The sequence below is a fragment of the Lacerta agilis genome, chromosome 12, assembly GCF_009819535.1.
Source record: "Lacerta agilis isolate rLacAgi1 chromosome 12, rLacAgi1.pri, whole genome shotgun sequence".
In the NCBI taxonomy this organism is placed as follows: domain Eukaryota; kingdom Metazoa; phylum Chordata; class Lepidosauria; order Squamata; family Lacertidae; genus Lacerta; species Lacerta agilis.
In genome coordinates, this window is record NC_046323.1 from 56,549,961 (window position 1) to 56,565,585 (window position 15,625).

Below are 15,625 nucleotides of genomic sequence, written 5' to 3' on the forward strand. Positions count from 1 at the left end.
TTGTTTGGCTATTTTGGTGAATTTCTGTTTTTCAGGTTATGGGATTTCCTTGCCTTATTCTGATAAGTGGCTCTAGGTGTTAGTTCCTGGGGGGTTGAATGGGTGCAGTGTGTGTGTGTGCGCGCGCGCGCGTACACACACACACACACACGGTTTCAAGTCCCTGTAATGCTTCTGATGTGTTGGTTGGGAACACCCCCTGTGCCCGTAAGAGGCCCGCTTTGGCCTGATCCAGGACATTCTCTGGATGTTCTTAGGCTCTAGCACCATGGCAGAGCCCCTGCCTTGCATGCAGAAGGACCCAGGTTCAACCACCTGCTGGCAGTGTCTCCAGGCAGGGCTGAGGGAGACTCCCTGCCTGAAACCCGGGAGAGAGCCACTGCTCCGCCCCCTCGATCATTTGAGGGGCCCTTTTCAGAACCTTTTCCAACTCTCCAATAACCTTTTTGAGATGAGGTGACCAGAACCGGACCCAGTACTCCAAGGGCAGTGGCACCGTAGATTTGTGCATTGAAGGTGTTGGCCTGATGCAGGGAGTTCCAAAGGGTATTGGTGACACTGCAATAGAAGATGGTGTTCTTACAGGTGTGGAATGGGCATCACGAGTTGCTGGTAGTGGTGCCAGTTCCGCCCCTTGAAGTGGTTGGGGGGGTGCATGTGGGGCAGGATGATCTTGAGGGGGTAGAGGGAGTCCGAAACGGAGGCTGCGGAAGGTGGCTGTCGGTTCTCGTCTGAGTTGGGGGGCCTTGGGAAGAGCAGGCTGTGGGGCAGGTGGGGAGGCAGATGGAGCCCCAACAGCTGGCCACCCTGGAACATGCTGCCGCACCTGAGCCCCTCCCCCCCACCCCATGTCTCCGCAGCTCCGAATCCCAGGCCCACCTGCAGCGCCTCCAGGAGGTAGAGCAGCAGATTGTGGAGACAGGCACCTACCAGCTGCTGCAGGCAGAGCTGATCTTTGGGGCCAAGCACGCCTGGCGCAACGCCTCCCGCTGCCTGGGCCGGATCCAGTGGAACAAGCTGCAGGTGCGTCCTGGGGTGTGGAAGCAGCAGGGACCCCTGAGCTAGGATGGCCCTTCGGGGGGGGGCGCTTCTCTTGCATAGCCTTCATCCCTCTGCCCCCCAGCCCTGGACATTTTGGGTGCTTGGGGAGTCAGGTCCCCTCAGCATCTTCTGTGCTCCTTCCCGGGATCCAGATGTGCTGCTCTCTTGGCCCCATGCAGATGTTTCGGCCTTTGGTCCTGGCATCTTGGCAGGAGGAGGTGAGATTGTGACCCTTGCCCATCCGCCTGGCACCTGACCCTTTGACCTTGCTTGTTCTCTCCCCTCCAGGTGTTTGACGCCCGAGATTGTGCCAGCGCCCAGGAGATGTTCACCTCCCTCTGCACCCACATCAACTATGCCACCAACCGCGGAAACCTCCGGTGAGGGACCCCTTTTGCTTCCCTCCGTGCTGCCAGGTGCCCAGGGGACTCAGCCTTTGCTGGGAGGGGCTGCTGCAGTTTCTCCTCCCTGGCAGGATGACGGTGGCACGGCTGATGCTGCCAGTTTGAGCTGAGCACTCTGCTTTTCTCCCACAGCTCAGCCATCACCATCTTCCCGAACCGGGTAGCCGGCCGGGGCGACTTCCGCGTCTGGAACCAGCAGCTGATCCGCTATGCAGGCTACGCGCAGCCAGATGGCACCACCCTGGGAGACCCGGCCAACGTGGATTTCACAGAGGTGAGAAGTGGCTTGTGGGCATCTCCTCTTCCACCCCCAACCAGGACCATTCACAGCTCCTACCATTTGAGGCTCCATTCACAATATTCATTTGTTTGTTTCATAATAATATATATTGCCTGATCTGGAGGCAGGGGCGTAGCAAGGTAAATTGGTACCCGGGGGCAAAAAAATTTTTTGTCACCCCTCCCAGTGGCATAGGAAGGTCAGGTGGTACCCGGTGCAGAAAATTTCTTGTCACCCCCTATTGATTCCCCCCCTGCAAAAATGGTTTTATGTTATTTCATATTTTCTCACAATGGAAAAATAACAAGTAATAATAATAATAAACTTTTATTTATATCCCGCCCTCCCCGGTCGAAGTCGGGTTCAGGGTGGCTAACATCGGATATATAACATTGGTATAAAATCAAACAATAATTAAATAACCTCCTAAAACCATCTCAAAATCAAATTAAAGTCTAATTAGATGGCTTTCCACATGGTTAGGGTTGGGAACAGTAAGTGCTCCACTGAACTGAAATTTCAGCCTTCACGACATAGGAAAACAGCCAAGTAAACAGCTATTTTGGTGGAGGAGGGTCAAGATATTAACCAGTATGCATGAAATTTCATATATAGATATATAATTCCTAGTATAGTAAGATAAGACCATCGGAGCAGGCATTTTCAAAAAGAAAAAGTTTTTTATGAACCGCCCTAGTAGGTCAGTAATTGTTCCTTGATAACTTGTCACCCCCCTCCATTATGGAACGTGGGGGAGACCGCCCCCTACGCCCCCCCTGCTATGCCCCTGTCTGGAGGCTGCAGTCAGTGCAGGATGCTGCAGCACAATTGCTGACGGGAGCGAGGCCTCGGGGCCACATCACCTCTTTGCAGCTCAGAGATCTGCACCAGTTGCCCCTTTGCAAGCAGGCCAAGGCCAAGGCATTGCTATGTGTGTATCTAAAGCAGAGCTTTCCAAAGTCTGTCGCCACACATTTGTGTGTTGGCTGCAGTGTGTAGTTGTGTCCTGCAATATGTGTCCATATCTCATAAGGCATTAGTTTAACCTCCGGTTTGCTAGTAAAACTGAATTACTGTGTTGCGAAATGATGCATGTCATAAAATTGCGCCACCAACATAGAACGTTTGAAAAGCTCTGATCTAGAGCCCATATGTGCCACTTGATTGGCAAAACTGCCACTGTTACCTGTTCCTCATTTGTAAAAACTCAGTATTTTATTGTGGCAGCAGCTGCACTTTGGAACTCCCTGCCTTTTGATACCAAGCAGACGCCTTCACAGTACTCTTTTTGGCACCTCCAAAAACATTTTTGTTTTGACAAGTCTGTGTAGTGGTACAGCAATAAAATTGCTAGCACATTTGCAAAGCTAATCAGGGTCTGATATGGTTTCAAATTGCATGGGGGACCACATGCTGAGATTCCTGCCTTGCAGGGGGTTGAGCTAGATGACCCTCAGGGTCCCTTCCAGCTTTATGATTGTGATTTAGAAAGTTGATGTGAATTTTAATCTGCCTTGTGTGTTTTCTTTTAACTTTTTGATTGCCTTAAATGATCATTGCTGATTTTTCTTAGTGACAATTTTATTGTTTTGTCTTTTTTTTTTTTTTGCAAACCGCTTTGAGGTTTTCTATTTACAATCAAGTGGTGTATAAATTTTATGCAATAAACCAACAGAATTATCAAACAAAGTAAGTTGCCCATCTGGGTGCTTTCTACACCCCTCCAAAACCCATGGACAGCTCTTTCTGCCGTTTTAGGGGGGGCCCTCAGGGAGTCTCTTGCCTACTAGTCTCTTCCCCCCCCCCAGGTCTGCGTTCAGTACGGCTGGCGGCCCCCCGGCGGGCGCTTTGACATCCTCCCCCTGCTGCTGCAGGCACCTGACGAGGACCCTGAAATCTTTCCCCTGCCAGGGGAGCTGGTCCTGGAGGTCCCCATCTGCCACCCCACGTGAGTGCCAGGAAAGGGGGTGGCACTGGGTGTGGGGAGGGGGGACGTGGATCCCCCTCCTGACCTGTAGGGGGGGGAGTGGTGGCAGCGCTCTTGCCATTTGCAATGGTTGTCCCAAAAGGCTGCCGAGGACTTTCATGGAATCATAGAATTGTGGAGTTGGAAGAGACCCCCAGGGGTCATCTAGTCCAACCCCTGCAAGGCAGGAATCGCAGCTCCCCCTTCTGACACCTGCCTTCCTCTTTCAGGCTAAAGTGGTTCAAGGATCTGGGTCTCCGCTGGTACGCCCTCCCTGCAGTGGCAAACATGCTCCTGGAGATCGGGGGCCTGGAGTTCCCAGCGGCCCCCTTCAGTGGCTGGTATGTCGGCTGTGAGATCGGCATGAGGAACTTCTGTGACTCCCAGCGCTACAACCTCCTGCAGGTAGAGGTCAGCCAGGGGGAAGCCCCCCTGCCCTGGCCCCCTTCCTCCCCCCTGCACCCCCTGCCATGACTGATAAAGAACACAAGAAGATTCAACTGGCCCATCTGGTCCAGCATGCTGTTCTCACAGGGGCCAAATACCCATAGGAACCTAGGAATCTAGATAGACTGCCTCTGGTGCTGGAGGTTTCACTCATAACAACATAAGGAGACCTGGCTGGAGCAGGCTGATGGCTCATCTGGTGCAGCATCCTGTTTTCACAGTAGCCAACCTGAACGCGCAAGCCGGATCTGAGCCCAATTCTCCTCCCCTGCAGCTCCAGAAGCATTTCTGTCTCCAGCTGTGGAGGGCAGGGCAGGGCCACCATTGCCAGGAGTCACTGGGATTTGAGCAGGCTGGTATTTGAGCAGGCTGGTTGGTTTTATTAGGTTGGTGAGGGAATATGCTAACTAGATTTTATCCCTCTAGAGACCCACAGGTGTGGGTTGAGACAAGGAGACAATGTGGCTGCAAATACAGAGCTTTTGGAGACTCTCCCACGAGAGAAAGTTCTCTCAGTAGAGTTTAAATCTCATATTAAGCAGCTGAATTGAAAGCACAGGAAATGGGCATTAGGCTGATCTCCCCCTTTAGTTTTCCCGTTTATCAAAAAACAGGCTACAGACTGAAAAGTAAGTTTAAAACATACAGTTTAATCCAGCATTTGTGCAACAACAGCAGTAAAAAGTAATGCAGGTAGAATACTTGACTTTGCAGCAAAAACAGCTTCAGGCATGTGCCTAAGGCTGGAGAAAGCAGAGAGATGTCAGCTCCCTTGGATGGTTGAGGAGAAAAGAGAGAGAAAAAGAACAGGAACTACTTCTTCCCTTCTTCCCTCCCAGGAAAGGAGGGGAAGTGACATCACACAGAGCCTTCTCTACCAATTACATTTCTATGGTCTGAGCCAGCCTATCAGCAATGCAGCTCTATGGTCTTAACCCCCTCAGCTGCTAACTAGCAAAAATATGCCTTATGAGATTGGATGGTGCGTCTTCCACGCAGGTGGCATAAAGGTGCTGCCCCCCCAACCGAAATGTGTCTTTGCAGGAGGTGGCTGAGGAGATGGGGCTGGACACCCAGACGACCTCCTCCCTCTGGAAGGACAAGGCGGCTGTGGAGATGAATGTGGCCATTTTGCACAGTTTCCAGGTGATGGATTGGGTGTGGGGACAAGGGAGTGAGGTGCAGGTGGGGAGGGGAGGAGGAGGAAAGGAGGAAGACAGCTTGCTGGGAATTCACCCCCCACCCGCCCCCCTTCCTGGGTAAGAGCATAAGACTAGATGACTCTTGGGGTCTCTTGCAGCTCTATAAATTCTGTGGTTTTATGATTCTGTGATCAGCTTCATGGGATGTCTGCAAGTTCTGGTGCCAGGAGATGGGGAGGAAACCTTTCCTGTCTCCACTTTTTTCATGACAGGCATACTTTTACAAGCATACTACTTTGTCGCCTATTTCTTCCTTTTTCTCTATACGAAAATATCCCAAACACTGCCACCTTTCCTCCTAGGGGATTCCCCGAGAGATGGGGGATTCCCTGGGCTTTGGGCCTTTTTGGAGGAGAGGGTGGACCTTACTGAGAATGGCGGCTGCCTCCTGAACTCAGCGTGGATTGAGCTCCCCCCTGTGGTGGGTCCCCAGGTCCACACAGCCAGGAGGTGGAGAAACACTGAGGAAGAAAGCCGCCTTCACTTACTCTTCCCTCCAGAGTGCCAGGCAGTGGGGGCGCAGAATGGGAGAGTTGGAAGGGGACCCCCAAGGGCCATGTAGTCCAACCCCTGCAATGCAGGAATTGCAACCCCCCCCCACAGCCTTACCAGGAGATGCTGGTGCTGCCCCCACCAGGGATTGGACCCGGGACCCTCTGCAGTGCCCCCCTGCCTGGGTGAAAGGGGGCTGGGGTACGGCTTCCCCACCTTCCCCTGACCTTGCCTCTTTCCTGCAGCTGGCCAAGGTGACCATTGTGGACCACCACGCCATTGCTGACTCCTTCATGAAGCACCTGGAGAACGAACAGCGCCTGCGCGGGGGCTGCCCCTCGGACTGGGTCTGGCTGGTGCCCCCCATCTCCGGCAGCCTTTCCCCCGTCTTCCACCAGGAGCTGGTGAACTACCAGCTCTCTCCTCTCTTCCGATACCAGGTGAGACCAATGGGGAGGTGCTGCCTGCTCTCTGGGTGGCAAAGGGGTGCAGAGCGGAGGAGTTTATGCCCAGATGCTCCTCCTACAGTCATCTCCATGATATCATCTCCATGGGCACCAAAATGCCAGCTCACATCTCCCCCACCCGTTGAACCAGGATCCTTGTCCTTTTTAGGGGAGATCTGTTGCTGGTAACCATTAATGATATATACATTTTTGCATAAAGTTCTTTAGCATTTCATTTTAGTGTATATGTAAAACAGAGAGAATATTTATAGCAACAGTTAGAAATTAAAATATGGAAAACAAAATGATAAAATAGAATAGCAAGGTTCAAGTAAAGAATGTCAGTGTGATCCAAATATCGAGTCGAGTTCCAGATTCGCCAGTATATGCCCTAAAAGGAATGCCAAATCCTATAAAATCAAGAAAAAAATCACAATAGATGCTAGGAGAGGATATATTTATTAGATATATCCTTCCTCCCCCACGTTTGTGAGTTCAGCAGAGTGCTTCCCTTTGCAACTTAAAAGGAAGGTTATTGTGGGTTTTCTGTACAGACACACAAATAGATATAGATATAGATGCACTAAGCCCACAACTTACGCACATTTTACTACTTGTTCACATTCAACTTTATGCTTGCGGCAAAATAAAACAAAACGGGGGGCAGGCATCCAGGAAAAAATATTTTGGCAATTCTGCCTGCTGTTGCGCCCAATGTGTTTTCACTAAATGCAATTTTGGCTTTAGACACAATCCCCAGAACAGGACCTGCGTAAGTTGCAAGCATACTGTATGTATATGAATAAATTATATATACAAAGAATGCAAGGCTGTTGTCACCCTGCAGTTTGCTTGGCTGCCATTGGGGGCGCTGCTAGCTGCAGTGTTACAATGGACTCCTGAGAGCTGCTTTGCGAAAGAACCTTTTTTTTTCTGGGGTGGGAGGGAGGCGTTTCAAGGCTTGAGACCCCTGTCCCTCTTCCTGCTTCCTAATTCCCATGCTGTTCCCACAGAGCGACCCCTGGAAAACCTACATCCCCAAAGGGACCACTGTCACCCGAAAGAAGACCTTCAAGGAGATTGCCAAGTAGGTCCTTGCGGGGGGAGGAAGTGGGTCGCATCCTTGGAGAAGGGGGAGCGCAGGGAGCGAATCATTCCATCAGCACAGAGAGTGTGTTGCAGCTTCTGCCTAAAGGCTCTCAGCCATGCCCTAGAATAAGAATTGTAGAGTTGCAAGGGGGCCGCAAGGGTCATCTAGTCCAACCCCCTACAATGTGGGAATCGCTGTTTCTTTAGAGCTCTGAGGCAGGACTAGGGTGGGCGGCAGCTTAGGGGGGGCACATAATTCCAAGCCCTTCTCTGAAGAAACAGGGGCAGGAACTTGCTTCTAGCACCTCCTCAGAAATCCTCCTGGTTGCTTTGAATGCTCGGAGCATGTGCAGAGTGCAGCATGGCCCCAGAAGAGGCCATCTCTGGCCCAGATGCCTTTGGACAAAGCGGTGGAGCCTCCATGCTCAGAGGCAAGATACCTCTCAGCAGCAGCGCAGGCAGCTTTTGCGACTGGGCCCTCAGATGAATAGTGCAAATAAGTAACAATCCAGGAGGGCAATGATCCGCTGAGGCACGGGAAGGGTTGTGGCTCGGTGGCAGGACATCTGCTTGGCATGCAGAAGGTCCCAGGTTCGATCCCTGCTGGCATCTGCAGGTCATTGGGAGAGGCTCCCCTGCCCGAAATCCCGGAGAGCCTCTGCTGTCCGAAATCCCGGAGAGCCTCTGCTGTCAGTCACTGCAGGCAGCCTGGTCTTGTGTCTTTATACTGCGAACCCCCTGAGATCTGTGGATGAAGCGTGGGACACAAATTTAATAGAATAATCCAATCAATCAATCAATCAATCAATCAATCAATTAATAATGCTGTTCTGCTTGGCTCTGCCTGTCCAGGCCTGGGGAAGTTTCCCCCTTCCGCCCATTGTCCTGCTGGGCCTGAGTCCTCCTGCTCTCTTCCCACCCCTCCTGCAGAGCGGTCAAGATCTCAGCCAAGTTGATGGGCCACGTGATGGCCAAGCGGGTCAAGGCCACGATCCTGTACGCCTCCGAGACGGGGAAGTCGCAGGCCTACGCCCTGAAGCTGAAGCAGCTCTTCAAAGGCTCCTTTGCCCCCCAGGTGGGCTCAGAGCATGGCAGCGGGTGGGGGCTCATGGCCGCTTTCCCTCCTGATGCCCACAGAGCACATGAAGTGAGGCGACGCTCCCCCCCCCCAAGGTGGCAAGGAGTTCCCCAGGCTGTGTGTGCCAGCAGTGGCGTGTTTCTTGCCCCGTGATTGGCCAGGCTCATGGTGGAACTGGAGTGTGTGTCTTGTGTCTTGTGTGGTGTGGGTGTGTGAGGCACTTCAGGCTCTCTGCTCTTTGCATTGAAGGCAATAATTCATATGGGTGGGGGGGATCAAGGTCAATCTTGCTGAATCAGGCCAGTGGTCCACCTGGTCCAGCCTTCTCACAGTCACCAAATACCCCAAGAACCTAGGAATCAAGATAGACTGCCTCTGGTGCTGGAGGTTTCACTCATAAGAAGACCTGGAGGGTCCATTAAAAACAGAAGAGCCTGGCCAAAGGGTCCCCACCTGGTGCAGCATCCTGTTCTCACAGGCGCCCCAAGGGGATACCCACAAGCAGGATCCAAGCCCAGGAGCACGACTTTGGGAATACAACATTTGGTGCCCCCAGCTAAATATTTCTTCTTTCCACAATAATTCCTTCTGGTACAGTTTCCTTTTATGGAACTTCTCAGTGGGTACCTGTACAAATATAGATTTTTCTTATTTATTCTTATTATTTTGCATGCGCCCCCCCCCTCATCCAGCCCGGTTCCCAGCAGTTGATGCTTGGAGCATCGCTGTCTCCAGATGCAGCAGGCAGAGCAGAGCAGAGCCCTCCTGGCTCAAGGTCTCCAGGGGGCTCACAAGCTGCCCCTGCCCTTTGGGGGGCAATGGGGGTGGGAGCACTTGAGAGCGCCCTTCACCCTCCTGACCCCCCTGTCGCTTCCCTGCAGGTGGTCTGCATGGACGAATACGACGTTGTTTCCTTGGAGCATGAGACCCTCGTCCTGGTGGTGACCAGCACCTTTGGCAACGGAGACCCCCCCGAGAATGGCGAGGTGATGCTGCCTTCTCCCCCTTTTCGCTGAGACTCCCAAGTGGGGCTGAGAGTCCAAAGCTCTCTCTCAACCTGGCACTCTTGGCATGGACTGGAACCCAAGTCCAGATCTGTTGGGTGGCTGGTTGGGCTGTCACCTATCAGGGATTTTCTCACTGCAATTCCTGCAGGGGGGGGGGGCTAGAAGACCCTAGGGGGTCCCTTACAACGCTGCCATTCTAAGGCTGGTCCATTTGCACCTGTGGAGCCCCTTAAAATGCCGGCTGTGTGGAGCAGCTGCAGGTGTCCCGTTTGCCCTGGCGAAAGCCGGCCCCGAGGGGGTGGTAGTGTCCCCTGGGGGCTGGTGGGATTCCCCAGGGGACACAAAGAGGTGGCTGGAGGTGTAAACGACCATCAGACTTCGAAAGCTGGTGTCTCCAGATAAAGCTCCTTTGTTCTGTTGAATAAATAAAACTAAGTGCTTTTAATTGGATTTTGAATAGATGTGCAATTAATTGTTCCTCTTCTGAATTTTATTGTGTTTTTATGCAAACCGCTGTTCTGATTAAGTCTTTTTTGTAGGGTGGGGGGCACTGGAGATGCGCTGAGGACCTGGGACAGCGCCATTTGTAGAGCAGCACTCTTAATCTCAGGGTCACGAGTTTGAGTCCCCCATTGAGGCAAAAGACTCCTGCATTGCAAGGGGTTGGACTGGATGACCCTCATGGTCCCTTCCAACTCTATGATGGGACCTAGGGGGTGGGTGGTGGCCTCCTGAAAATCGGGGTACCACTCAGTGCTGGGCTGACTTAGGTCTGGTCTGCCCCCCCTGAAGTGAATTGACATTGAAAGCATGTATACTAAAGCAAATTCAAATGCAGAACATACAGGCTGAGATAAAATTCTCCATTTAGAATCAGAGTTGGCAGGGATCCCCAAAGGTCCTCTAGTCCAACCCCCTGTGGTGCAGGAAGCAGAGCTTGAAGAATCCCTGGCCTCTGCTTAAAAACCCTCCTGTGAGGTTTCAAAAAGGCAATGGAAATTGAGTCTGGCTGATCTATGTAGGGTCAGGGGGCTCCAAAAGGTTGGAGTGGCCACAGGAAAGGCCTGATCCTGGCTGCCTATGGAAGAGACTCCTGAGGAGGCAGAGGGCAGGGAGCCAGAAGAGATGGCACCTTCATGGCCCACTTCAGGGCAGGCGACCCGGTTGCTCTTTCCCAAGGCTTGGGGCTGATGGACGCCCTTTTCAGTGGGTTGTGGGAGGGAGGAATTGGGTTTGTGGTTGTTTTTACTACGTAGTTTGTGGTCATTTATGGTGTGAACTGCCCTGGGAGCTAAACAAATGTAGTAGTAGTAGTAGTAGTAAGTAGTAGTTATTACTACTACAACAACAACGATAATAATAGATGAGCTGGTCCTTCTCCGATTGGATCTCTCATGAGCAGAGCCTGGAATTTGTGGCACAATTATTGTTCTTCTGAACATCTGGCCAAATGTTCTCCTTTTCACCACCGTTGCACCTCCCCTCTCTGAGCAGAATTGAGCCCTGGCACCTCTTTCTGGTGAACCGCCTTTAGACCTTCGGGTATAGGGTGGTATATAAATTCCGTCAATAATAAAGACCACCTGCTTGGATTGGGTCCTCATTTGGTTGCCTCCCTGCCTTTCTTTCTCTCCCCCTGCAGAGATTTGCCCGAGCTCTGATGGAGATGTCCTGCCCTTACCTTGCAGACTCTGAGCCTGAACTACAAAAGTAAGTCCTACCCGGAGGAAGCTCAGCTTTCCTCCTTTTCCTCTTCCTCTCCTGCGGATCCAGACCCTCCTCCCCACAATCTCGCTTGGCCTTTTCCCTCTCTTGCAAGTTATTTAAAGGCAGCAACTTGGAGGTGGTTGTGACTTTGCAGCCAGGCGCACTCTGAGTCTCGGAGGTTACAGTGCCAGGTTGGCCTTACTTGTGGATCTGCCAGGATTTGGCTGCCCTCTCCACCCTGCAAGAGAGTCAAAGGGTCTTCCAGACCTTCAGGGTTTGCTCCCGGCCTCTGGATGTCTCTTTCCTTTAACCTGAAAGTTGCCTCTTTGAACTCCCTCCCCCCCCCCACGACCTCGACTTGGTGTCTTTCTGCCTGGAGGAAAGGGCACCCCTTCCTTTGATGCCTGCCCTCATTACTGTCATCATCTACGTAGCTAATTAACTTTGCTGCCCATGGGGGAAACAGCTCAGATTGGCGCCTGGACCCGGGTATGGGATGAGGCCAGCTGCATCAAGCTGCCAGGGAACATTGCAGATGAAAGGCACTTTTGGCCTCACCCTGCCCCCCACCCCGACACGGAGCCCCCTCTGTGCAGCTGGTCCCAGGTCCTGGCTTGCCACCAGCTGAAAGTGTCTCTTAGCCCCAAGGAAGGGCTGGGGCCCCCCGAAGCCAGAGTGATCTCTGTCCCTGGGTGCACGTGGCACAAGATGCTTGGGAAAGCCTTTCTGCTTAAGAGCATAAGAAGAGCCTGCAGGATCAGGCCAAAGGAGACCCATCTGGTCCAGCATCCTCTTCTCCCAGTGATGAGAAGGCAAGAATGACACCTCCCAGCTTCCCAGCTTTGACACCTCCCTGGAAAGAAAAGGAAAGCAGTGCTTAGGGGGCCCATTGTCTTGCCAAATGCAAGGTGGCTCTTTTAAAAATTAAAGGCTGTTCTCAGCCATCAAAGAGCAGAACAAGAGATAGAGAGGGGAAGTAAACAGAGGCAGGAAGAGATGGCCATGCTACATCACTGTCTCCTCAAAGTACAGTGGACCCTCTGGATACGGATTTAATTCGTTCCCGAAAAGTCCGTAACCAGAGGCGCTGCTTCTATGCACGTGAGCGCATGCACAAGTGGCGAAACCCGGAAAAATACTTCTGGGTTTGCTGCTTTCGCAACCCAAAGATTATGTATCCAGAGAGGTATGTAAAGTGAGGGACAACTGTACAAATATCTTCCGGAAAAGATTGCCCATACACCCATCTAGTCAGAGAATCATGGGGTGCCCCCAAGGGAAACCTGCAAGAGCAGCCCCCTCTCCTCCCAGGGTTTCCTGTGGAGACAGCCCAGTTTGGGGGGGGGCTGGGGGTGGTGCTTGCTGCCCCCTTCTCCTCTCTCTCCCTGCAGGAGCTACAAGATGCGCTTCAACAGCATTTCCCAATCCGACGCCTCAGTATCTGCGTGGAAGACCAAGAGGAGGGCGTCCAGCAACACAGACAGCGCAGGGGCCCTGGGGACCCTCCGGTAAGGTGCCCAGGAAGGAGGGAGGGTTGGATCCTGCTCCCTCAGAGAGCAGAGCCCTGCAGGCAGGGCAGGTGGGGATCCTGCTTCTGGGGCAGGAGGCACAGAGGAAGGGGAGCTTCTACGGAGGCCCTTCGGGTGCAGCAGCCATGCCTCGCCCAGTCCCCCAGCGGGACTTGCCACCTGCCATCTCCCTGCACCTTTATCAGGTCAGCCACCAAGATCCCCTGCAGTTCCCTAGCAGCAGCCAAGCAATGGCACAAATGCCTGGCTGGGCAGCAGAACCTCCTTTTTGGTGGGAGCCATTGCAAAGGCCAGGATCATCCTTGGCAAAACCTGCATTTTCCTCCTCCTCCTACTTGGCAGAAGCCAAGCCATCATCTCCCCCACCACTCACCTTCTCTCCCCCCCCCCCAGCCCTTGAGATGCAAATGTACCAAATGCCTCTGACCCTATAGCCAGGGTGGCTAGAAGCCCTCTCCTCCCCTCCCCTTGCCCTCTGAGCTGAAGCCCAGGGCAGCTGGTTCCCTGAAGAGCAAAGCCACTTTGTGCTGAAATGCCAGGAAGCTGAAGCGACAAAAGGACTTTACAGCTGTAGGAGGGCTGATGCTGAGTTGACCACAGGAAAATCGATGTTGTCGTGACTGGGTTTTAATGGGCTGAGTTCAGGAGGTCCAGACCAATCTTAAATTTTAATATGGCCTGTATTGAATTAAACAGTTTTGTTTTGTTTTATTGTCCCATTCTTTACCCTAAGCTCTTGGGACAGAGCAAGTTTATTGGCTGTTTATTAGTGGAAGGAGGAGCCAAATTCATGAAAATTGGAAAGAAAAAGGCTGTGTGGGTTTTGTAACTGAGTGAGATTGTGCCAAAAGGCTGCCAGGTGGAACTCAGCCCATTCCAAAGATGCAGTAAAAGCTGTTGGGTGGTGGGATGGGCTCCATTGGAAGGCGGACAGCTGTCCTTCATTGGAGATTTTAAAGCAGAGATTAGATGGCCACCTGCCAGGATACTGAACTGTGGTTCCTGCATTGCAGGGGGTTGGACTAGATGAGCCTTGGGGGTCCCTTCCAACTCTAGGATTCTGTGACTTGCTTAGCATAGTCCCGCTGAGCTGCAGGCTCTTTCTGGCTGGCCTTGGAGGTGCCCCAGCTGACAAAGGACCTCTTGACTACCTGGATAGGGGGAGGGGACAGAGCCTGGCCCCCCAGCCCTGCCCCCCTCTCACCCTACCTTCCTCCTCCTCCTTTCCAGGTTTGCCGTCTTTGGGCTGGGCTCCCGGGCCTACCTGCACTTCTGTGCCTTTGCCCATGCCGTGGACACACGCCTGGAGGAGCTGGGGGGCGAGCGCATTCTCCCCATGGGCGAGGGGGATGAGCTCTGCGGCCAGGAGGAGTCCTTCCGCATCTGGGCCATGGACGTCTTTAAGGTGGCTGCCCTGCAAGGGGGGCGTTGTGTGTATTGGGGGGGCAGGGGGCGCTTTGGGAGTCAAGAGCAACAATTGCTCTGCAAGCTCTGGAGTAAGCTGCTTGAGGCTCCAAAGGAGTCATTTATTTATTTATCATGAAATGTATATGCCTCTTGAATTGTTAAAACAAAAACAAAAAATAATGAAAAAGATAAAACCATATTATTTTATTTTTTTGCAAAACTTTGAAACAAAATAGAATTTATTATTTATACCCTGCCCATCTGGCTGGGTTTCCCCAGCCACTCTGGGCGGCTTCCAACAAAATATTAAAAGCACAATAAAACATCAGGGGGTTTGGGCTGGGGGTTCATCAGTATTGCAGATGATAACCAGCTCTACCTCCCTTTCAAATCAGAACCAGTGAAGGCGGTGAAGGTCCTGTGTGAGTGCCTGGAGGCGGTTGGAGGATGTATGGCAGCTAACAGATTGAGGTTGAATACTGACAAGACAGAAGCACTGTTTTGGGGGGGACAGGGAGGGCGGGTGTGGGGGACTCCCTGGTCCTGAATGGGGTAACTGTGTCTCGAAGGACCAGGTGCACAGCCTGGGAGTCATTTTGGACTCTCAGCTGTCCATGGAGGCGCAGGTTAATTCTGTGTCCAGGGCAGCTGTCTACCAGCTCCATCTGATACGCAGGCTGACACCCTCCATGCCCGCAGACTGTCTCACCAGAGTGGTGCATGCTCTAGTTATCTCCCGCTTGGACTACTGTAATGCATTCTACATGGAGCTACCTTTGAAGGTGACCCGGAAACTGCAATTAATCCAGAATGCGGCAGCTAGACTGGGGACTGGGAGTGGCCGCCGGGACCACATAACACCGGTCCTGAGAGATCTACATTGGCTCCCAGTACGTTTCCGAGCACAATTCAAAGTGTTGGTGCTGACCTTTAAAGCCCTAAACGGCCTCGGTCCAGTATATCTGAAGGAGCATCTCCACCCCCATCAATCTACCCGGACACTGAGGTCCAGCGCCGAGGGCCTTCTGGTGGTTCCCTCACTGTGAGAAGCAAAGCTACAGGGAACCAGGCAGAGAGCCTTTTCGGTAGTGGCGCCCGCCCTGTGGAACACCCTCCCATCAGAGGTCAAGGAGATAAACAACTACCTGACATTCATAAAATACCTGAAGGCAGCACTGTTTAGGGAAGTTTTTAATCTGTGATATTTTAAAGTATTTTAATATTTGTTGGAAGCCGCCCAGAGTGGCTGGGGAGACCCAGCCAGATGGGCGGGGCACAAATAATAAATTATTACTATTATTATTACTATTATTATTATTTATTATCAAACATTAAAAACTTCCCTAAACAGGGCTACTTTCAGGTGTCTTCTAAAAGTCAGATAGTTTCCTTAACATCTAATGGGAGGGCGTTTCACAGGGCAGGTGCCACTACCAAGAAGGCCCTCTGCCTGGTTCCCTGTAACCTCACTTCTCACACTAAAATATAAAGCACTAAAACAGATTAAAATTAGCATCTGGAAAGGTTTGT

General features: G+C 52.2%; 1 protein-coding gene across 3 annotated transcripts in view; it reads left to right on the forward strand.

Moving 5' to 3' along the window:
* NOS3 (nitric oxide synthase 3) overlaps window positions 1–15,625 on the forward strand; it is a 45,109-nt gene that overhangs the window by 15,093 nt on the left and 14,391 nt on the right. For all 3 annotated transcript variants that reach the window (XM_033165772.1, XM_033165773.1, XM_033165774.1), the window contains 13 exons: window positions 861–1,023; window positions 1,330–1,421; window positions 1,578–1,719; window positions 3,534–3,673; window positions 3,922–4,096; window positions 5,183–5,284; window positions 6,078–6,272; window positions 7,292–7,365; window positions 8,298–8,442; window positions 9,327–9,431; window positions 11,095–11,162; window positions 12,551–12,667; window positions 13,919–14,093. In XM_033165772.1, the coding sequence (XP_033021663.1) occupies window positions 861–1,023; window positions 1,330–1,421; window positions 1,578–1,719; window positions 3,534–3,673; window positions 3,922–4,096; window positions 5,183–5,284; window positions 6,078–6,272; window positions 7,292–7,365; window positions 8,298–8,442; window positions 9,327–9,431; window positions 11,095–11,162; window positions 12,551–12,667; window positions 13,919–14,093 (1,693 nt within the window). The remainder of the gene's footprint in view (window positions 1–860; window positions 1,024–1,329; window positions 1,422–1,577; window positions 1,720–3,533; window positions 3,674–3,921; window positions 4,097–5,182; window positions 5,285–6,077; window positions 6,273–7,291; window positions 7,366–8,297; window positions 8,443–9,326; window positions 9,432–11,094; window positions 11,163–12,550; window positions 12,668–13,918; window positions 14,094–15,625) is intronic.